This window comes from Aulonocara sp. 'chitande type north' Nkhata Bay, linkage group LG14, assembly GCF_057382095.1.
Source record: "Aulonocara sp. 'chitande type north' Nkhata Bay isolate Kocher_YH1m ecotype deep benthic linkage group LG14, A_spYH_male_GT1.1, whole genome shotgun sequence".
NCBI lineage: Eukaryota > Metazoa > Chordata > Actinopteri > Cichliformes > Cichlidae > Aulonocara > Aulonocara sp. 'chitande type north' Nkhata Bay.
In genome coordinates this window covers 2,202,279-2,228,385 of record NC_141357.1, presented here as the reverse complement: position 1 = coordinate 2,228,385, position 26,107 = coordinate 2,202,279, and the positions used below count along the sequence as shown (strand labels likewise).

Below are 26,107 nucleotides of genomic sequence, written 5' to 3'. Positions count from 1 at the left end.
TGCGACTTCTAAAAGAATTTAATTATTTGATAGTGCTTTGAATTGCTGTAAAAGAGCAGAGACTTTATCAGAATCATGTTCCTTATTAGGTATTTATCAGTACTAAAGTGTCTTATCAGGTTTGGTTATTGCAGCGACCTGTTTCTAGATAACATATACATTTGGGAGTTTTGACCATTCCACAAAGACAGTTGCTTTCTGTTTCATGTAAACTATCTTTTTTGAATTGGAGCTAATTGTGTAAACGGCATTACATTTCAAAGGACACCTATCCTTAGATTTCATCTTCAGAATCAGAGTAATGGCTTCATGCACGAACAGTTTGAGAAAACCCAAATAATACTTTCTGCTGGCAGCGTCTCTAAATCATCACAAAGTTCTCGCTTTGTCTTTGGGAGACTGCAGATGTACAAGATGTGTGATAGTGTGTCTTTAAGCTAAACAGAGTGGTATTCATGAAGCACTTTTTTTGTTTGTTTGTTTGTTTTTTGTTGGCTTATCGGAGCGGTTTATGAATCTGGGCGGTGTCTTTATGTCATGTGGAGATGCACATGAACGCCAGGTAACAGAATTGTTCCAAAACACTGGGACATGCAGGGAAAGGTAGGTGTTGTTCCCAGCTTCTAGGGTTACCAAATCACAAATTAGCATATTTTCTGCACTATAAGGCGCACTTAAAATCCTTTAATTTTCTCAAAAATCATCAGTGCACCTTTTGTATGAATTCTGGTTGTGCTTACTGACCTCGAACTAGGGCTGGGCGATATGACCCAAAATTCATATCTCGATATTTTTTAGCTGGATGGCGATATAAGATATATATCTCGATTTTTTTTTTTTTTTTTTCTTTTTCTTTTAAAGCCATAAGTTAAGAACAAAAAGAGAGTTCTTAGTCACACTGTGTCCCAGATGTCACACGGGCACTTTTATTTACATACAGCGTAGATGTACATGAAGAAATTACTCAAAAATAAATTATCAGCATTTATTAAATAATCATGGTCCATAAATAAAAGAAAACAATGTTGTTTTTGTGCATAACAAAAAGCTCACAATTGTGCAGTCAAAATGTAAACTAATAGACGCTGAGCATAATAACAAAGAGACTTCACAGCTGCACCACGTCTCTGAACAGGTGCCATTTGTGGTCCTTATACACACACAGTACGTATCACTCCGCGAGGCTCCTCCCCGGTAGCCGTAATCCTCCGACAATCCATCAAGCGGTGCAGCTCCGTAGCTTAGCAAAGTCATATTAAAGCATTTGACAGATTGCCGAGCGCTGTGTACCACATAAAATCGGTTCGCGGTCAGTAAGCACAACCAGAATTCATACATAAGGCGCGCTGTCGATTTTTGAGAAAATGAAAGGATTTTAGGCCGTGCAGCCCCTCCTGGCTGCATGTCGTTAGCACGGTTAGCTCGCTAACACGTTGACGCCGTCCAGCCCCACGCACGGTAACTCGCTAACGGAGATTTTCCGCTTTCATCTTGTTATTGCCTGCAGGTGAAGTTATGGGGGAGGGGGAGTTGTGTTCAGTGAAGGAGAGGCGAGGCCGAGTAACGTTGCGTAGAGACAAAAGTGGACGAAAGAGAGGCAAACCTGCGGCTCCACAAGTATAATTATAACGTAACATAGACTATATCGATATGAACGATATTGTCACATCTTATATCTCGTATGAAAATATATCGATATTTTTAAAAAACTCGATATATCGCCCAGCCCTACCTCGAACCAATTTTGTGCTACACGGCGCTCAAAACATGTCAAAAAATGTTCTTGTGCGACTTTGCTAAGCTACGCCGCCGCACTGCTTGATGGATTGTCAGAGCATTACGGCTACTGTAGTCAGGAGCCTCGCGGACTAATCTGGGTCCTAAACTCCGTCAGCTTCAGGTCCCAAAGTCAAATGAACACTGCAGCATCACTGAGAGTTAAAATCTGTCTAAAGTCTTTCATCTTTAATAAAATGATCAGCATTGCTGCTTTACCAGGTGTAACAATTAAGTTTAACATCCAGGCATCCATGAAAACAGAATTTATTAAATTTAACGGAGATGAAGTTAGCAGGAAGTTAGCTCGCTAGTTTCCTGCTAAGCATGATATAGCATGTTCTGACTGAGAGATTTCTGAAAATATTAAAACGTACGGCTCTGCTATCACTTCCAACATAGATGAAGACAGAAAACTAAACAGAAGTGATATGTTGTTGTTTCTGGATAATGACAATGACCATAAATCATCACATAGTAGAAGTCAGGTGTACAGTTTTGGTTCATTAAATAATTCAGAACTCACTCAGTGTAGCCGTTTTATTAGCGGTACCGTGAGGACTCATTTGTTGTTTTTCTCACCTTCCACGTCTTTAACGCTTCTCCATTTCTCACCCTTACTTCCTTTCAGCTCTTGTGAAACTTTTCTGGTCTGATTGTTATCAGTTGTTTAAACCAACTTTCAGCTGCTTCTCTCTCTGTGCCGCTCTGTCAATTTAAAGTGTCAATTTAAATTTATGTAACCTCAAATGAATTAATGCGATGATTTAGAGTTTTTCGTAAGGAGAAATCTCAGTACAACCTACACAGATTGGTAATGTTGAAATGCCAGTGACGATCAGTAGGAGAAATTTACCTTTAAGTGCAGTTGCAGCAGTCTTCAAAGGTGTTGGCCACCTACGATGCTTTGTGACTTCCCCCTGACCTTTAACACTGAATCACTGAGCACACAGATGTGAGATTGTGTGGGTGCGGTAGTTATGAGTACCTGTCGGCAGAGTCACCTGCTTTAGAATATATGAACCTAATGTATGTTGTTTTCATAGCTGAGCTTATTTATCACCTTTTTCCACGTCCACCTGCTCGGTTTGACTCGTACCCTAACTTGATAGTAGATTTTTTTTGAATTTAAGTAATTTTGTAACAATTATTAAATAGATTCCAGATGACTTGCACATGATGGTGAAGTGGTCCTTTACAAGCTCATTGATATATAATTTTTAATTTTGTATTTATTTAGTTTTTTGGGTGTGTGTAAGCTACTGGGATTGGTCTGATATTTAAAAGATGTTGTTTATCAATGTCCTTTTTCTTTCTGTGTAAACCTCCAGTTTGCTCGCCTCAGAGAGTTGGCAGTTTGAAAATGACGCAATGTTAGTTGCATTGAGCTGGCGTAATGCTCTGAGGAAATGTTGACCACAAGCAGTCAGCTTTAGTCTGGGTTCAATCTTCTCCCCAAGTAAAGATTTCACATGTGAACGTAGTGGGATATCAAAAGAAAAGCTACAACCTCACCTTGTTTGAATGAGGATTTGTATCGGACAGTTATGCCACTATGAAACTGACTTCAGCCCTGCAGAGCAGTGGACTGGAAAATAGTTTAACTGCAGTGTAGGGCAGGGCCATATTATACCGTTCACGGTAATACCGGTATAATGTTAGGCAACGATAGGAAAATGAAATATCGCGATAGAATGGGAGTAAAACGCGCATGCGCAGTGCCTTTGTTTTCATACACACATGGCCGATTGTTGAGTGAAACAGATGAACCAGAATTGGTTTGTAAAAATGGTGCAACTTCAGTGATGTGGAACTGGTTTGGTGTTTGTCCGTCAGATACACAACAAAGCACATTTTTTTGCAGAACATGCAAGCGGCCGTCGTTATTGTCGTATTTGTCGGACTAAGATGCCCTTAAATCTGGGAGTAATCTGGGTCCTAAACTCCGTATGCTTCAGGTCAAACAACACTGCAGCATCAAATCAAATCAAATCAAATCACTTTTTATTGTCACATCACATGTGCAGGCACACTGGCACAGCACATGCGAGTGAAATTCTTGTGTGCGAGCCCCACAAGCAACAGAGATGTGCAAACACAACAACACAAACGAGCAAAATACAAGAATGGCCAACCTGAAACTAATAAATATATGTACAATATATAATAGTGTATGCATTTCTGGATGTGTATACTAAATATTTTCCTGTGTGTGTGTGTGTGTATATACACATTTTTACAAATTAAATAGTAAAAAAATAAAATAATAATAATAATAATAATAATAATAATAATAATAATAATAATAATAATAAAAAAATATATAAAATATACAGAGTTAAAAACTGTCTAAATTCTTTCATCTTTAATAAAACGATCAGCATTGCTGCTTTACCAGGTGTAACTATAAAGTTTAACTTCCAGGCATCCATGAAAACAAAAGTTATTACATTTAACGGAGTTAGAAGTTAGCAGGAAGCTAGCGGAAGTTAGCTCGCTAGTTTCGCTAGTTACCTAAGCATGATATAGCATGTTCTGACTGAGAGATTTCTGAAAAAAAATCAAACGTACAGCTCTGCTATCACTTCCAACATAAATGAAGACAGGAAACTAAACAGCAGTGACGTTTGTAGGGTTACTGAAGTTGGGCTAGCTGGTATATAATGATGTGCTACGTGATCGCTAGCGACACAGCTATGTTAGCATAACATAAACAGTGAAGCTGGAGGACGAACACTAACACTTTTCCACTTATAAAAGTTAACGTGAAGGTTCTTCATGGTTAGAGACAAATGCAATCGCATGGCAGGATGCTGTAAACGGACCAAACTTCAGTCAGGAGAACAACTGAGATAATCCATCCACAATACGAGGTCAGTCATTAATATACTGCAACAACATGGGAATAGAACAGCTGCCAGAGAATTCAACATTAATGAATCAATGGTACAGAAGTGGAGGAAGCAAGAAGAATGAGTTTAATAAAATTTGATTTATCTGACTGCTTTGTTTCGCTTAATGTGCCTTATAATCCCGTGCACCTTATGGTCCGAAAAATGCGTACTGCACACTGCAGTTTAATGTTGCAAAGCACCTCTTTTTAACTTCAGTGGATATTATACATGGTTATGCTCAGGATATGTCAGCCCATTTCTACTGGAAATGCCTTTTGGTTAAACTTTCAGCGAGGAATTTGCATTTGCACTGTTACATTTTTATAAAGCTTTAATGTACATAAAAACCAGCTTCTTGTTTAAGTGAAAATAAATGGAAGGTTGTCTTTTTGCGCTAGTAATGTTGTGGAGTTGTATTTTGTCTCGCATCAATTATATCGTCGGTTATATCGTTATCGCAAATTTTCAAATATATATCGTGATAAATATTTTTGGCCATATCGCCCTGCTCTACTGCAGTGTCTCCAGTCTCGGATGAACTGCACCGTTAAGCTCATACAGGGATGCGTTTGCTCGGGTCGTTCGCATATCTGCTGTTGCAGCGTAACTTTGGCCCGACGCTCGTAACATAAGTGAGACTGGCTGGGTGGGCATCGTATACCCGGAGTTGGGGTTTTGACCATTGCACAAAATTGTCTCTGAGTCTGTACGCGTGCTGTGGGGAAAACCCTGTTCTAACGTTTGACTCTGTGGTTTATTTTGAGCTTTCTTTTACTTGACGTTCTTAAACTCATTTGCAACTTAAAACAGATCTGCAAGACAAACGAATTTAAGAGCAGCGCGTGAATAAAAGGTTTGACGACATTAAGCCCACAAAGCCCGGCAGAGCCGGTACCAGGACCGTGACCTCGGGTAAAGTGAAAGAAAACATGTTTCTAGTGTCCAAATCAGCAGCACTGTTCCTGTAATCAACATTTAAAGCTTTACTGGGAAACCGCAACCGCGGTCCTTCATCAAAGCACCAACAAACTTTGACATGAAGGAAAGCGAACTTTGTACCTGCTCCATCCACCACTGTTTGCTTTACATAGATAACTTCTGGAGACTTCCTGCAGATTTTTGTGTTAAAATATGCAGATTAACTGTTAACTTACCAGGGGTGGGTCTAAAGGGGGCATGGCATGCACTAAACCATATTTATTTTGAAGTTTTCATAATATTTTTCAGACTGAAAGGGAAATAATATCAAACATTGTTAATTAAATAGTGTTAAAAATCTAAAAATTAAACTGATGAGAGGGATTTTAGGTTAGGCGGTGAATTCTTGTTGATATTAATGAACGTCTGCTCCATCATAATGTCTTGTTTTCAGCAGCACAAACTTTGCATCAAAGCACAGGGAAAACTTCAGTATGCTGCTATGCTCACATGCTCCTTTATAGGCTTACAGGCAGAAACTCACTCATTGACCTGCACACTTAAACACACAGCCAAACGTGCACAATGACTCATAAAGCTTTCCAACAAGACAGAGTAAACATGCTTTTTTTTTTTTTTAAGGCCTCAGTTTAGATTTCATATTTATTTTACAGTTAATTTTGAAGGGGGCGTATTTTTTTCTATTCTGAATATTTATCATTGCTCATTAATAAGACAAAAGTATTTCTTATCAGATTAATCGATGGAATAATTGATAGATTAATCGATAGCTTCAGCACTAATTTCATAACCAAACCGCGTCCATGCTTCTCAGCTAACCCCACGTTTAGAAAAACGCTCCTCAATTTCCTTTGGCTGGTTCTTCTGTGTTGCCATGGTGACTATTTGAAACCGTCATGTAAAGCAATTAAAAAATATTGCAGTAAACGGTGTATTTTGCAACGGCACAAAATAAACGGGGAAACGAGAGACGTTTTAATACCGTCATCCACAACGTCATCACATCCCAGTCTGCAGTTGGCTTTGGGAGAAATGAAACCACTAATCAATTAGAGAAAGAAGATGATGATGATGATGATGTTGTGTCTGGTGTTCCAGACGATGATGCATCCAAATGGCACTGATGATGATGCAAATGTGGAGATGGCTGCATTGGGTTCTGCCTGTCCCGTGCTGGTGTCGCAGTCCCCGCTGTTCCACTGCTGTGGACTGATGCTGTCATAGGCAGCCAACCATCGTGCTCATATGAGGTGGAATCTATGTAAACAGACTAAATAGTTAATACAGGTATGAGGCTAGGTGCTAAAGAGCATTGATCAAAAAATTTAATGGCAACCTGAATCTTCTTTGGCGTTAAATGGTAAATGGCCTGTATTTATATAGCGCTTTACTAGTCCCTAAGGACCCCAAAGCGCTTTACACATCCAGTCATCCACCCATTCACACACACATCCACACACTGGTGATGGCAAGCTACATTGTAGCCACAGCCACCCTGGGGCGCACTGACAGAGGCGAGGCTGCCGGACACTGGCGCCACCGGGCCCTCTGACCACCACCAGTAGGCAACGGGTGAAGTGTCTTGCCCAAGGACACAACGACCGAGACTGTCCAAGCCGGGGCTCGAACCGGCAACCTTCCGATTACAAGGCGACCTCCCAACTCTTGAGCCACGATCGCGTTAGACAAAACTGGAGCAGCCACAGGATGTTTCGGTGAACGTAATATGAATACATAGATAAAAATCTCTGATGCAGAGTTTTTGCTTCAGTTAAGGTTTTATTGCACTAGGAGACAAAGGCATTCAGTATTGTATCTCCTGGATGAGGTGTGTGTTCATCTGTATGTGCGCAGATGCACACAAAGATAGTGGTAGTTTATGGGTGAGTGTGTGTCTGTGTGCCTTTAAAAGAGCATGTGATGACGGCAATGAAGAGAGAGACCAGTCAGTATTCTCCGAGCGCAGATCTGAGGTTTGGCCTGTGCTTTGTTGCAACATTTCGTTTCATGTTCTGATTGTGTAGATATTAATAATTAGTGTTAATAATAATTCAGTGCCCAGCCTAACAGCCTCTGGTCAGTGGCTTACTGGCACGTGTGCTTTTATTGGCCCACAAAAAAGAATGAGCTTTTTATATGCATGTTATTTGTTACTGCAGTTTAATATATTTTATATTCGTCTAAATCTACAAAATAATCTACTAAAGCCTTGAATTAAGACTCCATGCCCCCATTTAGATTCACCCTCTGCTTATCGCAGGTGACACTGGCATATAAAGTAAAATAGCTGCTGTCAGCCTTCAGCAAGCTGCCTGGTCGGACTAAGTTAGCAGTTCAGCTGTGTACGTATGCTTTCATTGGAACAGCTGTGCTATGGATTTACTGCTGTGTAAAACAAATGGCAGAAAGTTCACATGAGTTTGCACATGATGATTCATGAAGGACCTGCATGAGCTTTTTCCCAGGAGTAAAGGTTTTGATGGTGATTACAGTATAAGTGTGGGTGTTTTGGACGTTTCACATTCAATGCTAAACTATGATAGCATCATCTTCACTGCTGCTGTTGTGTTATCAGTGTCTTTGTGGAGAAAGCTGTGGGCCGCGTGAGTTTATGGTTGCCGTAGTTTTATTCACATGCATGCTCCTCAATCTGTTTCTGCTGTAACACTCAAGGTTACATGGATTAAACAAAACGTCAGTTAATTGATGAATCATTGCTGCTCTGCAATGCACCAACCGCACATGTGCACCTAGCAATGAACCTCAAGCAGACTTCAAAGAACCATAACAGGAATGACTACTCAGTGCTGTCTCTCCCTGTGTCAGCAGCAGAGTGTAGCTGAGGCCTAAGTGCTCAAAGCTCCTGTACAGGTTTGACGTTGATGTTTCCAGACAAAAGGTTCCCGAGGCCAAAAGTCCAGATACCTTGGATGCAAATGGCTTTAAAGACAGAAGATCATTTTATTTAGACAGTCTACTGGTATTGTTAACAAGACTGAATATGTGGTTTGAAAGTGAGGATTCACTTTGCCCCTGCCTGCTGTGGATTGCCTGAACCCTAACATCTTCCTCTTCCAGTACGGCCGACTGTGGCTGTTCTGCCAGCACAGAGAAAACGCTCCAGCAAATATGCTGTATTCAGCCTGCAGCTTTCACTTGTCAAAAACTGCCAGCCTGCCCACTGCAGTATGTATGAGCAGGATGTGTGTATTCACTGAATGCATGCACACATTGTCCTTTCTGCAGAATTAGCATGAGTGGCTGCCCATATCATAATTAGAGGTTGACAGTAAATGTCGCAGATGAAATATGTGCCGCCAGAAATTCAAAGCTGGGATGCAGCTTGGACACATTTGTTGTTGTGTATTCTTAGTCTGTTATTAGCAACTCGTTATTTCTTTCAACAAACTTTGACTTGCAACACTTTAAGGTCCACTAGAGTGTTGCAAAAAACAGGCAGAGCTCGTTTAGTTTGCTTCACCCTGCTGGTCGGCAGGACATCGACCCCAAATTTGTAAATACGATAACTCGAGAACGAGGCGAATCTGGACACAAATGATTCTTTTCAGTTCTGTCGTATCAGTGTTTCCTGTGGTGCGACCAGATCTCAATGTGTCTCTTCTCTCCACCATGCAGGGCTCATGGAGCTGGAGACCAGACACCTGCTGTGCACCAGGGAGCTCGATCCATGCCCGGTTCCCAGTAAACAAACATAAAGGGTGGGAACCTTACTGGCCCTCTACTTCCTTTACCCCCATACCCAAAAATCGCCCCTGTGGTTATCTTGTCCTCTCCCTTCTGTGGCCCCAGCATGATTGGCAAGCTGAAACAGAACTTGCTGGTGGCCTGTCTGGTCATCAGCTCGGTCACAGTTTTCTACTTAGGCCGCCATGCAATGGAGTGTCACCATCGCATCGAGGAGTACAGCCAGCCAGGAGGAATCCTGCCTTTGTCTGGGCTGGGAGGCAGCATGCGGACCACCTTACGGACAGGCCAGAACCTCAGCATGCCGTTCATTTACAGCAAAGACATGCCGCTCATTTTCATCGGTGGCGTACCCCGTAGCGGGACCACACTAATGCGAGCTATGCTGGACGCCCACCCCGAGGTCCGCTGTGGTGAGGAAACTCGCGTCATCCCACGCATCCTGGCCATGAAACAGATGTGGAGCCGCTCGGGTCGGGAGAAGATGCGCCTGGATGAGGCTGGCGTGACTGACGAGGTGCTGGACGCCGCCATGCAGGCCTTCCTGCTGGAAATAATCGTCAAGCACGGTGAGCCCGCCAACTTTCTGTGCAACAAGGACCCATTTGCACTGAAATCTCTTTCCTACCTGGCCAAAATATTTCCCCGTGCCAAGTTTGTGCTCATGATTAGAGACGGTCGGGCTTCGGTCCATTCCATGATCTCGCGAAAGGTGACCATTGCTGGGTTTGACTTGGGGAGCTACAGGGACTGCCTGACCAAGTGGAACCGGGCCATAGAGACGATGTACACTCAGTGCCTGGACGCTGAAGACAAATGCCTGCCTGTGCACTATGAACAATTGGTGCTGCATCCTGAAAAATGGATGAGGACACTGCTGAAGTTCCTTGATATTCCCTGGAATGATGCCGTTCTCCACCACGAGGAGCTCATAGGGAAAGCTGGAGGAGTGTCCCTCTCCAAGTAAGTAATGCTGATGGCATTCCTACAATTTTCCTTTCCCAGCCCTGTGTTCTGTGCTTTTACTTTGAAAGGAAACATCTGGTCTGGATAATGTCAATCTAACGTTGTTTTTCTTTTGTTGTTTTGTAAAAATTCTTAAACTATAGACTTTTGGGAGAAAAACTGTGAATGTTTCATGGCAAATGTGATCAGTTGTAGCTCAACTTTGGCTACAGTTACAGTAACTAAACTAAAATGTCGGAGTGACACATCATTGGCTGATGTGTCTTTGATCCCTTTTGTTTGTGTCTGCAGGCGACCGTTTTGTTAACATGCAGGGTAAGCTCTTTCATTACAGCACAGCTCTATACGACGCCTTTTTGGGAAAATCTCCTCTTCGTGCAGTTTGCTCAAACTCAAACGCCTCCTTTCTTCACTTGTGTGTCTGTTGTGTTAGGACTGAGTGCACTAATGAGTAAAATGGGTGTCTGTGTGTCTTATGCTGAAGACGCATTTTGGGGTAGCTGAGCTGCTTCCAGTGCTCTGTAGCTGTTACTAGCACAGCGCACGCTGAATCATCATCCATCTGTGTTATGTTATGATTCATTTCCAGCTCGCTGCTCTGAGGATCGTTGACGTTTTGGACATTTAACCCCGTTGGAATGTAGTTTATCAAAGCCGTTTCCCCTTTTATCCATGTATGTAGCTACAGTTTCTACACAACCTTCTTTCTACAGCTGCATTGCTGAAGCTCTGAAGCTAAATGTTTGGTGATGCAAGAAGCTGTAAATCGTGTCTGGCCCACAAGCTCCACTTGGTGAGCCAGGCTTGTCGTATATCACATTCCCACTGCAATAGAAATGCGCTTGGGAGCGCCCATGTCGACTTGGCTTTCAACTACTTAGCCTTGAGGGAGAGAATGTATGGATTGACTATTAACCTTAAGGTAAAAGGACTTGTTGGTGAGCAATGTGTGAAGTGAAACGTCATGTTCTATATAATCTGAGTTCTTGATGGTGTTAAAAACAGGGCCTTGAAACGTATCCTCCCTGTTCCACTGTTATATTTCACTACAGATGAAACATCCTGCAGCTGCACACAGTGAGACTCATCATTAGTGACTTGAAACATATGAGACGATGTCTGCATTGCTGCACTGTGAGCACGTTTGCCTAATGGCCCTGCCTGGTGTCAGAGTTGTTTTGAATACTCTGCTATGGGAGGCTGGCCTCTGGAAGTTTTTGAGGAAACTTTTCTCTGTCTGCTTCATATTACCCCCAACCCCCTTTGCTACCACGGTCTTCCTGCCACATGGTAGAAAACACTCCCTATTCTCCAGGAGATATTTAGGCCGCATTTTGTTATTATCCCTCTATGAGAACACTTCCAAGTTTCTGTTTAAAATGCTTTGCGTCTATTGAGCAGTAACTGCCCATCTTTACTGTAATCTTCTGTGAAGACATCCAACTTCCTCTGTCGTAAGATGCGAGGGCCGAGTTCTTTCCTGCCAAATGGAAATTGGTAACCGGCCGTCTTCTTTCTTTTAGGTTTTACATTTACAATAAACAATATTAGTTTTAAGGAACGGTGAACATGTAGGCGAGAGGTCAGTAAAGTTCAGTTATGCCCAGTTTTGAATTGGATAGGATCAGGTGGGTCAGGCCTGCAGCTCATTTCCATTTGTGGACAAAACGCTGACTGCATTCAAAATAATTCATATTCTAAATACACATAATACATCTAATATTTTCCGTGTATACAGTTATTTCACACTGAAAGTTCTTTCCGTTGGAGGGCAGTTTTTCCTCTGCCCTCAACCAGTGCTTTTAGAGCACTGAGATTCTTTATCCAGATCTGAGATGTACTGACACACGTGTTTAAACCAAGTCTTTGTCTGAAGGGCTGCTGTGGCACAGTGGGCTGATCAGGTCACCCACTGATTGGGAGGTAGGTGTGTGTGTGTGTGTGTGTCATAAAATAAAGCGTTGTATGTATGTGCATCTGAATGGATAAATTGATTATTACTCAATGAGGTTAGAGCTCTATATAAACACCTTCACCATTTACTTTACCAAGGAGTCCACACTACATAAGCAGGAGACTGACCTGGGGCCAGTGAGTGGGTGTGAAGCTCTGTGTGCTTTTAAGTGCTTTGGTCAGTAAGGCTGTAAAAATGCTGTGTTAGTAAAGTTCAAATGAAGCCAGGAAGCAAAGCTGGAAGAACAAAAATGCCTACTATAATTTTTTTTTTGTCAGTGTCACTGCCCTGTCATTAAGATGAAGGGAGATCCACGTAACTAGGTTTATGTTCCATTATATTAATGTGGTGTTTAAATATATCCACATTTCTCCTGCAGCTGCTCTATTTTTGCAAAAACGTGCAAGTGTCTTGTTAAAGTTATCCCGTCTATCTCAAATTGAAAAGACACTAATAGATGTATTAAAGCCCTGAAGACTAATTTGTAACTTTTTAAAAAGATTGATACAGTTAAACGTCTGGATTTAGGTTTCATCTTACATTATAAACAGAATAAACCATGATGGCTTCGTGCTTTAAACCAAGCAGTGAAACTAATGTCAGGTGCTTTCATGCGTGCTGTGACGCAGGCTTGGATACAACAGAGACTCCCGAGTGTCCTTCAGCCCTACTGGTACAACTCTGATGACTAAATGACAAAGGCAGAGGTCCTCAGAAAGGCCAAAGTACCTGTGTCTCTCAACGACTTTCAGTTGTGTCCAGACGGTGGAAAAATTCTCCTCAGTGGTTACATCTGAGTTAAACAAGCACCGAGTGCTTAAGCCTGTTTATTATACAGGTACAGGAAGCTACAAAACCTGAATAGAAAGAAAAAAGAGGCCAGAACAGATCAAATGTCTGCACCAGGTAAGGGTGTGGTAAGACCTCTTTGGGGTTTGCTGATCTGCAGCCATTTAGAGCGCACATCAGCCCCTCACAAATTGATTCAGCATCAAACATTAATGAATGGGGACAGGAATCAGAACCCTGGTGATAATGTGGAGACACTGCTTTGTCCTTTTCTTTGGAACAAACAGAATCAGGGACAAAGTCCAAGACGTAGCGGGAATCTACAGAGTTTACATCACTTTACAAGATGATAGATTTAATCAAATTATACTGTTTCTGTTGGTGTCTGTGACCTGCTAAATTTGTTTTTATCTATCATCCAAACACGAGATTTCAGTTACAATGCTGTCTGTCCAGTGAGTAATGATCACGGTGCAGAAAATCATGTCAGTGAAAGAAATCAAAGCAAATGTGAAAATGCCTCATTTACAGTTGCTGCTGATTTGTTCTTCCCGTCATTGAACAGAACAGACGGAGAGAGCAAGACTGCTACATTTTAACTTTTTGTCAGCTACTTTTCAGAGAAAGTGTTACCAAATAGGTTATGATGAGTCACTAAATATAGTGACAAACTTGCTAATTTGGTAATCAAGGAGTGAACTGATTATGAAGTGTGATGATCAGCAGGGTTGGCTAATGAACTCAGTGCTTTTTAGAGTACAACCGAGTTAGATGAATGCTTCCAAGCACTGTCTCACAATTGGCACTGAGGTCTAGCTTTTCCTGCTAGACCTCCGTGCAGCGTTCTTTACTGGTGACCATAATATTCTATTAGAGCGAATAAAGCATGCTGTAGGTATGTAGTTCCTAGAGTATTTAAAAGTAGAATGGGAGGCAGAGCCTTCAGTTTTCAGGCCCCTCTTCTGTGGAACCAGCTTCCAGTTTGGATTCAGGAGACAGACACTATCTCTACTTTCAAGGTCCATAACAGTTAGGCTTCAAACTTTCCTTTTTGCTAAAGCATATAGTTAGGGCTGGACCAGGTGACCCTGAATCCTCCCTTAGTTATGCTGCAGTAGGCTGCCGGGGATTCCCATGATGCTCTGGGTGTTTCTTCTTCACTCACTATGTGTTAACAGACCTCTCTGCACTGAATCATACTTGTTATTAAGCTCTGGCTCTCTTCCACAGCATGTCCTTGATCCCATCTTCCTTCTCTCACCCCAGATGGCCCCGCCCCTCCCTGAGCCTGGTTCTGCCGGAGGTTTCTTCCTGTTCAAAGGGAGTTTTTCCTTCCCACTGTCGCCAAAGTGCTGCTCATAGGGGGTCATAGGGTTTTGTTGATTGTTGGGTTTTTCTGTGGGCGCTGTATAAATAAAATTGAATTGAAAGAGTGAAGCTGGTTTTATGATGGGCAGAGCTAGCATGTTCAGGGCCTGCCAGTCTGCCTGCGGTGAGCTCTGTTGTCAGATGGAGGCAGTGTATAAAATCTGTTTGTGTGAGCCAGCTGCAGAGGAGAGCAAAGTTCTTGCATACAAAGAGTTGAAGTGAAACGGTCTTTGCTCTCATGCTTTATTTTCTGATCTTTGAAGGTTTTTTTTGCGGTTCTCCTGTTCCTTGTAAACTCTATCGCTCCCTGCTCTATTTCTGACCACTTGTCAACCATTTAACATCGGGCAGTAGCATCATCCACTTCCTGCGGCAGCGTGTCTTGTGTGGGTGAAGAGCCCCCCTCTGTGTGACGAAGTGTACACAAAAGGACACATTTGTGGGGACTATAAATCAAGTAATGTCAATCCTGCCATGTGTTAAAGTCAAACAACCACACAGGACTAGCCAAAAACAACCTCGGGTCGTGTTTAACTAGGTAACCATGAGCACCCCCCCCCCCCCCCCCCCCCCCCCCCAAAAAAAAAAGCAACAAACAGGAGAGAAAAACCCAATGAAACAAAACACTCAGCGGTGTGATGAGGTGATTCCACTGTGATGTAAACTGCCCAACCCTAACGTGCATCCATGAGTAGTTTTTGTTGAGTACACAGTGTACATGTCTGCTGTAAGAGGCTTTGATCCACAGTCGTACCGCTCCCATAAATGGGTTCTGATACGATTTGATGGAAGATGCGGCCAGCCACAAGTAGCCTTCGGGGCAGCACAACTGCCTTTTACCATCACAAACATTTTGGCCCTCCTATCAAGTACTTTGCCCAGAGTGCATTAAAGTCAACCCCCATGACACCTGGCAGCTAAAGGCTCTTTCCCACTCCAACCACCAACAATCCCATCCTCCACCACCCTACAGCATTTGGTCTCTATCTACACAAAAATCTCAATCAGTGGGCAGCCAGGCCCCAGACTGGGACCTTGCCTTAGCATTAACATCAATTACCTAGCGTTGATTTAGTGGAGGCCCTGCCTAGCTAAGAGACCTGCTCCATTACTTATCCCAGAGCACTGAACTGTCTGATCCATCCTCCCCAACTCTCCAACCTATTTGTGATCGAGATGTCTCTATCCGATTCTCTTATTGGCTTTTGGTGATACAGAACACCACCTTGGGTAAAGAGGGCCCAGCACTGAATAATTGACAAGCTGAAGGCCATTAAGAGCATTACAGGATGAAGGGGAGTGGTCATGTGATGGCCAGAAAAGGGTTTTGTCACATCTTATTTAAAGCTGAGAAGAGAAATGCGCATGCATCATTTGTTCATTAGTAAGAGTGCAAATGATTGAATTGTTGTCAATCTTCAGTTATACAGACGGGATATTTAAAACTGAACTGTCTGCCTCATTTATTGTGCCAGTGTCCTACTTATGTGCTCCTTTTGGGGGAAAGTAAATTCTCAAGTTGCATAAAAAGTGCTAATTAATTGTAAATTGTGATAAGGAACATTTTCCAAAATAAAACAAGCATCTAAGTGAAAGCTTAGTTATTAACTGCATAAAATACTGGACATGAAAAAACCTCGCTGCATTAAATTACATTATTGTCTGTTGCTAGTAATAGTTTTCACTGGGGTTATGTAATGGGGATTAAAAAATATCTTCATTACAATGTTTAGCTTTCAGCTTAGAGCAGCGGTCCCCAATCCCCGGGCCTCGGACCGGTACCGGTCCGTGGCGCAAGAAAGGTTGGGGACCGCTGGCTTAGAGCAAGAACTAAAGTCAGAGTGCATCATGGTCATCCTTACAGCAGGGAAACACAGAAAAGAAGAAGTTGGGCTAGCTAACAGCACCTTAACCTTCAGAAGTAAAAGCCAATGGACTGCTTTCTCAGAAGGATTTTGGGGGGGGGGGGGGGGGGGATTTTTATACGCATATATATACACTTTATAGCCATATAGTGAAGTGACCATACGACCATGCTGTTTTCTTTTACCATATACTTTCCTTCAGTTTATGGGATTTATATGGCAAACTGCACCATATGTGTTTTCATAATGCTTGAGTATTAATGTATGGCTGGTCTATGTAAGTTTGAGGTTTGCAGAACTTCAGCATGACTTCAGAACCGTGAGACACAGATGTACTCCTGTATATACTTGGCGCTTGTATTGGTATGTGTACTATAGAGACCTTTGGCTCTCTTGTCAATAAGGTTAGCTCCATCTAACCTGATGGTGAAGCTCAGCAGCCTTCCCTCTTTATCAGTTTATGTTCCACATCAACACTTAGCCGCCCCTTGGGTCTTGATGGAGTTACCTAAAGTGATTCCCTACCCATTTGTTGCAGAGTGGATGTTTGGATCCTAGCCCGTACCGTAGAAACCATCTCCACCGTCCTCCTGAGATGACAAAACCAGCTCAATCTATTAATCATGCAGGAGGCTATGCCTGTACAGTGTAAAGATTCAATTGCAAAGTAAATGGATTAGAGGAAAGTGAATTGCTGTATTGAAGTATAGAGTCTGACAGGAAACATAAGGATTGAGGGGCTGGACCCTGGATGGTAAATAGACATTGTGGTGTGAGCGTTCTCCTTCTGCCTGCTCTTTAGGTATCGCTGTGCTTGACTGGGCATCAAACCAGTTACAATAATCTCATAAAAGAAGCCATTTTTAAATTTTTGTTGCATGAAAAAGTGATGAAGTGTGGTCAAAGCTGAAGTTCTGTTTTATATTTGGTCATCTGAGTGTAATCTAGCTGAGGCAGGAGAGACTGATGTCGGTGTGTTCCTTTTAGAATAAATGGATTGCTGACCCTGTTACAAAACATGTTCAACTAATCAATAAGGAGGCTGCTTTCACTGGTTTCACAGTTTTAGGCCTTTTTAAAAATGCATTTTGTTTTCTTTAGGTCGGTTGGCTGAAAAGTTCTACTGAATACACTTTTGGCAGTTTTATCGGTGAAAACCCAGCCTGAGCTCTACAAAGATGATATCTTTACAATGTAAACACAATGGACAAGTTTAGTTTCACGTAAACTTGTGTAAAATCTCCTCCTTCTTTCTTTTTTTGTTCTTTTTAAAATTAGTTACATCTGCTGAGTTCCAAGATTCTACAGGCAACGGGGAGAAATAGTAAGCAAATTCATAGAGACAGAAACCTAAACGGTATGAGTTTAGCTGATCAACTAATCTGTTACGCAATCAGTTATAGTTATGCCCTTTAGCTTTATACCTCAGCAGATCTGACCATCAGCCTTGTTCTTGACATCTGGCACCAGTACACTTCTTCATCCCTCAGGCATCCACTCACTCCACAATCATTTTAATCAGTCTGGTTAAAAAGTCGACTGACCCCTCTCCTAAAAATCTCAATACCTCATCTAGACCCAGTGTGCTTCATCTTCTTTGTAGCTACCCTCACTTCCTCCTTACCGATCTTTTGCACTTCATGAGTCATGAACCTCTCTGTCCTCCTTTCTCATTTGCTGCCTTCATAAGCTCCTCATAAACTAAGGAGCTTGGAAAGAAAAGAGTCTAGATTTCTTTAAGTTTCTTGAAGATGTTTCACCTCTCAACCCATCTGTCTTCTCTGTCCAAAATGTGAACATTGGGATCATCCAAAGAGAGTCCTTTAGATGCAGATGTACCTCTCTCTTTGCTTTATCCGCGACTCCACGGACTAACTTCTTTCTTTAACTCCATAAATATCCAAGAAGTTTCAACCATCTAGCTGTTATAGAATTTGGAGCTAGCCCCTCTCCTTCATTACTCCATCCTTTTGTGTAATGTACCAGTACCACGGTTAGCAAAACGGCTCCACAGCATGATGCTACCACCACCATGCTTGACAGTTGGTACTGTCCTTAGATTTGAAATCCTCACCTTGACTCCCCCAATGATCTCTTGTAACTGTGACAGATCAACCTTTGTATAGAAAAGTTTTATAGCCAGATGAGACTATGTATTTGGCCTGTCCAGCTGAAAATGTTAGTTGACCTTTGGAGCAGGGCCTTCTTTCTCGGGTAACATCCACACCATGGCAATGCAAAGCTGTGGCTGGCGAGTGACAGTAGCATTTCCAGTAATTTTCAGTTCATGGCAGGCTTGAGTCTTGAGGGTTCGTGGGTTGTTCATCCTGATCTATTGCCTCTTATCTAAGGGTGACAGTTTGCCAAGATCTGAAAGACGACCCAAAGTAGTGACATTTTAAAAGTGTCGAAATGTGAATTTAAGGCATTGTTGAACTCAGCACCAAGTAAAGTATTTAAGTCGTGTCTGTGTGTGTATATTGATGTATTTGTAGGGTTGATTGGACAGACAGCAGCTTCCTCCCTTTGCCCCAAAGAGTTGTGACAGATAGATTCAGGCTATCTTAGACGGTCTGTATGTGTACTGTAAACCAAAATAAATTCGAACTCGTTCACCCAGTTCTTCCACCCTGGAAAAAGAGCATTTCATAGAAACGATTAAAAGCGGCTCATATTACCATGACTTTCATGCTCCTGAGTTTGTATAAACCTCTGATCGGGACTGTACGTGTCATCTGTTAATGTGTGGTCCCATTCTTCATCACTTAAAGACTATTCATCCATTAAAGAAATAAAAGCTAACTGTATGTTATACATGCAACCTGTATATTTTAATGAAAGTTTTTTTCAGTAACTACTTTGAAATATCCTATCTGTCCTTATACAGAAGGAAAAAAGTCAGAATACTGCTTTTTTACAATCTGATAGCACTGAGATTTATTAATTTGAGCAACTCTAATATCTAAATGTGTTTTCAGCTGATGCCTGTCAAACTGATTCAGGTCTCTGGCTAATGGTACAGTACTCTATACTAATTTTATTCATGTATCGGGATGCCCTTTGATTTGTTGTGTTTGTGATTTAAGAGAGCAGTTATCTACATCTCCATAGAGCTCAGTGTTCATCTCACTGCTCGTCAGTGCTAGTACACTTTGCTCCTTGCAGAAAATAAAAGCTGCAGTCCATCAAGTCCAATCCCCTCACTGGTTGAATATTTAATTTCAGACGATGAATAATTTACCAAGATAATGGTGGATGGAAGAAAAGGCTGAGTGGAGCAATTCATCTTCAACCTAAACAGCAGTTTAATGTTCAGCATCAACAAAACCTAAAATCAGAAAAATCTGCCTGTATGGGTTCATGTTACTTAGAAGAGCTTTGCCGCTACGAAGCACTTAAATTCTGCAGATAATTCAGCATAAAGTCAAAGTATTGAGGCTCTAAAAAAGGTCATAGCCTTTTTTTTGTGATTCCATAGAAATAAGTTATATTATGTGTTTATTGCTGCTTTTTTACTCTTGAGGTTTTCTGTCTGCTACAGAAGTTTTCTAAACAAAGTGAAACGGAGATGTTGGTGTGGAGCAGACATTAAGCCATTAGGGTTGATCCATGTGTCGTTTCCAGTGATGTAGATCAAATGAGATGGATGTCGGCTGAGCGATGAAGTAATGGTGTAAAAAGTTATTCATTCATTGTGTTTAACGGGGACCTGCTGGTGACAGAGGCCAGCAGTTCAGCTTTAATAGCGTTTTATAATCCGGTTACAGCCAATTAGATGCTTCCACTGAACAGAAGCGAGTGATGGACTGGTCTGTTGTGAAACAGGACGAGCCACGATGGCAACCTGTGTAAATAATGCTGTGACCTGTGGTCAGCGTGGTTAAATGTGTGCTAACAGTCACTTTGTTGCAAAACGAGGTTCCAACAACGTGCGTACTTGAAATAACACTTCTTTGTGTCCTGTTAGGGTGGAGAGGTCCACAGACCAGGTCATCAAGCCAGTTAATGTGGAGGCCTTGTCCAAGTGGGTGGGAAAGATCCCAGCTGATGTGGTGAGGGACATGGCCGTCATCGCCCCTATGCTGTCCAGGCTAGGCTATGACCCACATGCCAATCCCCCAAACTATGGCCAACCTGACCCCAAAGTGCTGGACAACACTAGAAGGGTGAGTACTAAGCAGACGTGTTCATGATTTATATTCAGTTGGACTTCCATTAGCATCTTAAAATGTTATTTCTAAGTTTTGTAGAGAAATGTCAGAGTACTTTTAGTGGATAATAATAATAATACTAATAATAGTAATAATGATTGGATTTATATAGCGCTTTTCTAGGCACCCAAAGTGCTTTACAACTCCACTATTCATTCACTCTCACATTCACACACTGGATAAGAAGATGGATGAGAAATGATGTTTACTGTTGAGCTTCAGTGACTGGATGAATAACAATTGCCTTTGAGCAACAGTAGTGCTATCAAATCTTTATGCTAAGATAAGCTGAACTAAAAAGGTTCAACTAGCTTCTGGTTATACAGGGTGGGCCATTTATATGGATACACCGTGATAAAATGGGAATGGTTGGTGATACTAAAGTCCTGTTTGTGGCACATTAGTATATGTGAGGGGGCAAACTCCTCAAGATGGGTGGTGACCATGGTGGCCATTTAGAAGTCGGCAACTTTTGTTTTTTCAATAGGAAGAGGGCCATGTGACACATCACACTTATTGGTAATGTCACAAGAAAAACAATGGTGTGCTTGGTTTCAACGTAACTTCTAAATGGCCACCATGGTCACCACCCATCTTGAGGAGTTTGCCCCCTCACATATACTAATGTGCCACAAACAGGACTTTAGTATCAGCAACCATTCCCATTTTATCACGGTGTATCCATATAAATGGCCCACCCTGTAGAATCATATTTAGCATCCAGTCACATCTGTGTCATTGTTCTGATGTTTAGAAACTAAATTCCCTAAAAATGATTACATTCCCCGACAAATGCTTCACCTGACTTATTTTGAGTTTGTCTTTTTCCTTCTTTAAACTCTAAAACCCTGCCTTTGCTGTCCACTAAATGATTTTCATGGTAGGAACAGTGTCTAGAAAGTGTGATCAAACACGATGAGCCTCAGTATTAACAATGTAAATGTGGACACAAACCCAGTATCGTGTCCAAAGACAATACGAAGATACAAGATGAAGTGTATGTTACTACAGCACTCTGTACTGTGCTCACAAGAGATTATGGAATAGCAAATATTTTATATTTTCACTGATTCTGTGATCTTAGTCAAGTTTTAAAAATGAACTGCAATAAAGACATAATGATGTCATCAGAGTTACCTTAGCTTGAGTGTATGGTCTACACCTGGGGTGGGGGAACTCCAGGCCTCGAGGGCCGGTGTCCTGCAGGTTTTAGATGTGTCCTTGATCCAACACAGCTGATTTAAATGTGTTAAGGTTCTCCAGAGGCCTGGTGATAAATTAATCATTGGATTCAGGTGTGCTGACCCAGGGTGAGATCTAAACCCTGCAGGACACCGGCCCTTAAGGCCTGGACTTCCCCGCCCCTGGTCTAGACAAGAAATGGCAATCTGCCTTTACCTAGGACAGTTTGCAGCATGCAAAACTCATTTCTTTGGTCAGTTTCAAATGAATAATTTACATATGAAAGTAAAATCCAAAAATTGCATCTATCTATCTATTAGGGGTGCAACGATACTCGTATCGATATTGAACCGTTCGATACAGTGCTTTCGGTTCGGTACGCATATGTATCGAACAATACAACATTTTTAATTTATTTTATCAACTTTCCTTCTGACGATGCTGTCTGTGTTGAGCGCTCAGTGGATCTGCGCTCGACAGTGCAGCCTAGGCGGAGTAGTCGAGCGCAGATCCACTGAGCGCTCAACACAGACAGCATCGTCAGAAGGAAGAGCGCAGGGCAAGCTAGCAAGACAGAACTTAGGCTCGTTGCAACATGGCAAATTGAACCTTCCCCACCCTCATTCAGATCTGGCGTTTGGAACTATTTTGGTTTTCATGTGACGTATGACCCTGAAGGTAAGCGCGTCATGGACTAAAGTAAAACAGTATGTTGGATGTGCCACGCAATGCTCAATTACATGGGTGGGAACTAGTGTGTTAGCGCAGTTAGCTCGTTAACGCGTTGACGCCGTCCAGCCCCACCCACGAATAAACTCTCTTTTCCAAAGATGAGTGATTTCTCAATCAGATAGATTTTTTTTATTACTTTGTTGTTTCAGCAACATTCAATTTAAAAACTGTACTTTTGAGTTAAAATATATATTTATAATTTTAATAAATGACAAATTAAAAAGGCATGAACATTTTTTTTAATATCGAACCGTGACACCAAAGTATCGTTGCACCCCTACTATCTATCTATCTATATATCTATCTATCTATATATGTATCTACAACGAGATGTGTAGTTGAAGTATTAAAAGGGTATAGGATATAGTTGTATGGTTAAGCTTGACACTTGCTTGGGATTCAAAGTCGGGCGATGTTTTTGATCCATATCAATTTTGAATATTCTGCTTTCACATGTCACTCTAATGCAGTAGAAACAGACATTGCACTTTGGAGTACTTTATGTGTATTATGTAACTATTTTTATTACCATTAAAGCTGCTTCTACTTTACTGCATGAACTACTGCTGCTGTGTACTGTTCCAGTACCACTTTAAGCTTGTGTCCAGAGACACCCTTTTTTATGTCTGTACATGTCTGCTTTCACTGCCTGTAAACAGCCTGACCTGTGGGTAAGAGGAGGGACAGGAACAGAACCACCAAACCAACAGTTCATGGCTGACATCAGATAAACGTGCTGCTGCTTAAGCACTTGCTGTCATAGTCGTATCCTTGCCAGACGTGTAACCCTCAGTAGTTATTTTTGGAGCAGGATATGTTTTATTGAACCCCTTTTCTCAGGCAGTGCTATCAGCTGACGTGCTATCAGCTGACGTGCTATCAGCTGACGTGCTATCAGCCCCACTCTTTGAGTTTTAAACTGCATGTCTGGCGACAGGAATTAATTTTTATTTCAAGGTCTCCCTGTTACTTGGATACCTGTTTTCTCAGTGTGTCAGATTTTCTTTTTTCTAATAAGAGATGCTAGCATCAAGTCGTCATGGAACTAATTTGAGTTATTGTAAGGCATTAGGACCACTGGGAAGACTTGCACTTGGTGCCTGTGGCGTCCGGTACTCAGAGTTTAGGGAGGCTGTGGTTTCCATTAGTGTGAAATTCCATTCTGTGATTGATTGATGGTCCAAGCTGTCTGCTGCTGGTAGACTGGTGTTAGTAGAGTATTGTAATTACTGGTAAGAAGACAAGGTAGACGAGCCGTGCTCCTTGAACTCTTGTTCACAGTTGGATTAGTAGTTTAGTGCTGGAACACGATGAAGAATGCCTCACATGGACGATTAGTGTGTTTTTCCAGGCTTGACCTCTCACCCTATCAGACTGCTGTCCAAACATTTTTGTCTGACTTGTTGCTTCCAAGCTGAAAGCACAGAGCTTTTTCTTCACTGGGTGTTTTTTGTCTGTCCATCTGTGGAGGCTGTCGGCATCCGTGCCACATACTTGTCCATCTCTTCAAACAAACATCAAGGTATTTCCCAAAGTCTTACACCTGGCATTTAAACTATAGAGTTTACCATAAAGTTAAGCTGCTGTGCATCTCATAAGAGTATAAACTTTATACAAGTGTGTGTGATGACTTGGGAAGCCTCTTAAGTAGTAGGTTTAATGTGTCATAAATTGGGAGATCATCTCTCAAGATAACCTGTGGCTAAGTTCGAGCCTAGCATCAGTACCATTTCCAAAGTGTTTCCCTGGTCACATCAAAGCAGAGAGTGAGAATCTGACCTCTCAGTGAGACCTTAGCAGGTAGGCTGATAACTGAGATGCACTCAAAGTGGTGGTTTTGAAAAAGTTGTGTGTCGGGTTTGTGTTTAATGTTTGGATTGCTTTTCCATTTGTTAGAACAGGACTTGAGGGAGAGAAGGCGAAGAATGAATTCATCTTGATGCTATTTTTACTCGTCAGGAGTGTAATGACCTGAATGGAAACATTTTGGAGTATAAGATGTGAGCGGAGAGAGGGCTTTGGCGTGTTTCTTGGGAATAATCTGTCTGACCACAGAGAGATGGAAACTTTAGAGAAAGATTTGCAAAGCCCGCTTCATGAAGTTTAAAGTGGAAATATTCTATCCAGTCACCGACTTGGTGCAACAGAGTATATAACTGGATCGTCATATTCAGCATATCAATGAATATTAACTGCAGCACACATCACGGATGTGGCTCGCCGATGCTGATGTTTCCATGTTTGCATGCAGCTGCAGTGTTTTTTGTGACGCTCCATTGTAGTGAACAGCTCCTAAAATCGCAACGTTTGCTGCTGTGCTGCACTGCACTCCTGTGTGTTGCCAGTTTGCTGTCAAGGCCTGCATGCTCAGCTCTCCATGCTGTTCCCTCCATGTTGTCACTGTGCCATACATGGTGGTCCTGTTTGCATAATTTGGATGCAGTAAATAATCATGTCAGTGTGGCGGTTCCTCTGAAATAGTTAACATTGCTCACAGTAAACTTGCGTGCCTCGTTGTCAGATATGTTGTGTAAATCTACACATGATCAGCGCGATCCCTCTGGACCGAGCCAGCTGCAGAGGTTATGTTGTTTATTTGTCCTCTGTGTTCCCTCCCTCTTGGCCCACAGTTCTTGTATACAAAGGAGGACCAGCTTTAGACAAACGAACAGACTGTCACAGTGCTCTGCAGTCTGTTTGCCTACAGATTTTACAATACATCAGGGGTAGGCAACTCCAGGCCTCGAGGGCCGGTGTCCTGGAGGTTTTATATCTCACCCTGGGTCAACACACCTGAATCACATGATTCGGTCATTACCAGGCCTCTGGAGAACTTCAGGACATGTTGAGGAGAACATTTAGCAATTTGAATCAACTGTGTTGGATCAAGAACACATCTAAAACCTGCAGGACACCGGCCCTCGAGGCCTGGAGTTGCCCACCCCTGCATTATAAAATATATGATATTGTAGGGTTTCTTACAAGAATCTTATTTGGGAAGGCTACCCAGGTATGCCAGCTGTTCCCAAAGTATACTTGGCAACATATTTCTGAAAACATTGAAGTTGCTAGCTAGTGGGCCCTCTCCCTCCATCATCTGGCAGAGCATTTTCAAGTTCTGTTCTCATTTTTCCTCTCAGCTGCCAGATTGATAGCAATCAGTAGCTTCTGCAGATGGATGTCCTGCAGGGAGTCTGATCCCAACCTGACTATTTTGGAGAGCAGCTGGAGACCATAGCCTCCATGCATTACCACACTAACCCAAACCTGCAGCAGATGAGCATGCCACAAAGAGCGTGCTGGAACTGCAGAGCTGAACAATGGCTCTTGTTGACGTGTGCATATAGATATAGCCACAATGATGATGGACTTTGGTTTAGCAAACTCTTTATTTCGAATCCTTGAGTTTAGGCATCGTCAACAGTACACACATGCTCTCTCCCACTCATGAGGTCCGGTTTGCTGGAGGTGAAGCCCAGCAGACACCAGCTGCAGCTCATTATCAGCGCTCACTGAAAACAGTTTACCCATCACACAGATGTTATGACAGGGAACCTTTAAAGGCCATAAGTAGGGATGGGTATTGATAAGATTTTCATGATTCCGATTCCATTTTCGATTCTGTTTAACGATACGATTCTTTATCGATTCTTTTTAAAAAAGGAGAACACTAAGGTCGATTAGCTTAGAACTGTGTTTTATATCTTCTCTTTGAACAAGATAGAA

The 26,107-nt window shown here is 42.1% G+C and overlaps 1 protein-coding gene across 2 annotated transcripts in view; it reads left to right on the top strand.

The window, feature by feature from the left end:
- The window catches only part of tpst1 (tyrosylprotein sulfotransferase 1), a 43,830-nt gene that overhangs the window by 8,141 nt on the left and 9,582 nt on the right, over positions 1–26,107 (top strand). For both annotated transcript variants that reach the window (XM_086260569.1, XM_086260568.1), the window contains exons 2-3: positions 9,246–10,277; positions 20,224–20,422. In XM_086260569.1, coding sequence (XP_086116695.1) covers positions 9,421–10,277; positions 20,224–20,422 — 1,056 coding nt within the window. In that variant the 5' untranslated portion in view covers positions 9,246–9,420. The remainder of the gene's footprint in view (positions 1–9,245; positions 10,278–20,223; positions 20,423–26,107) is intronic.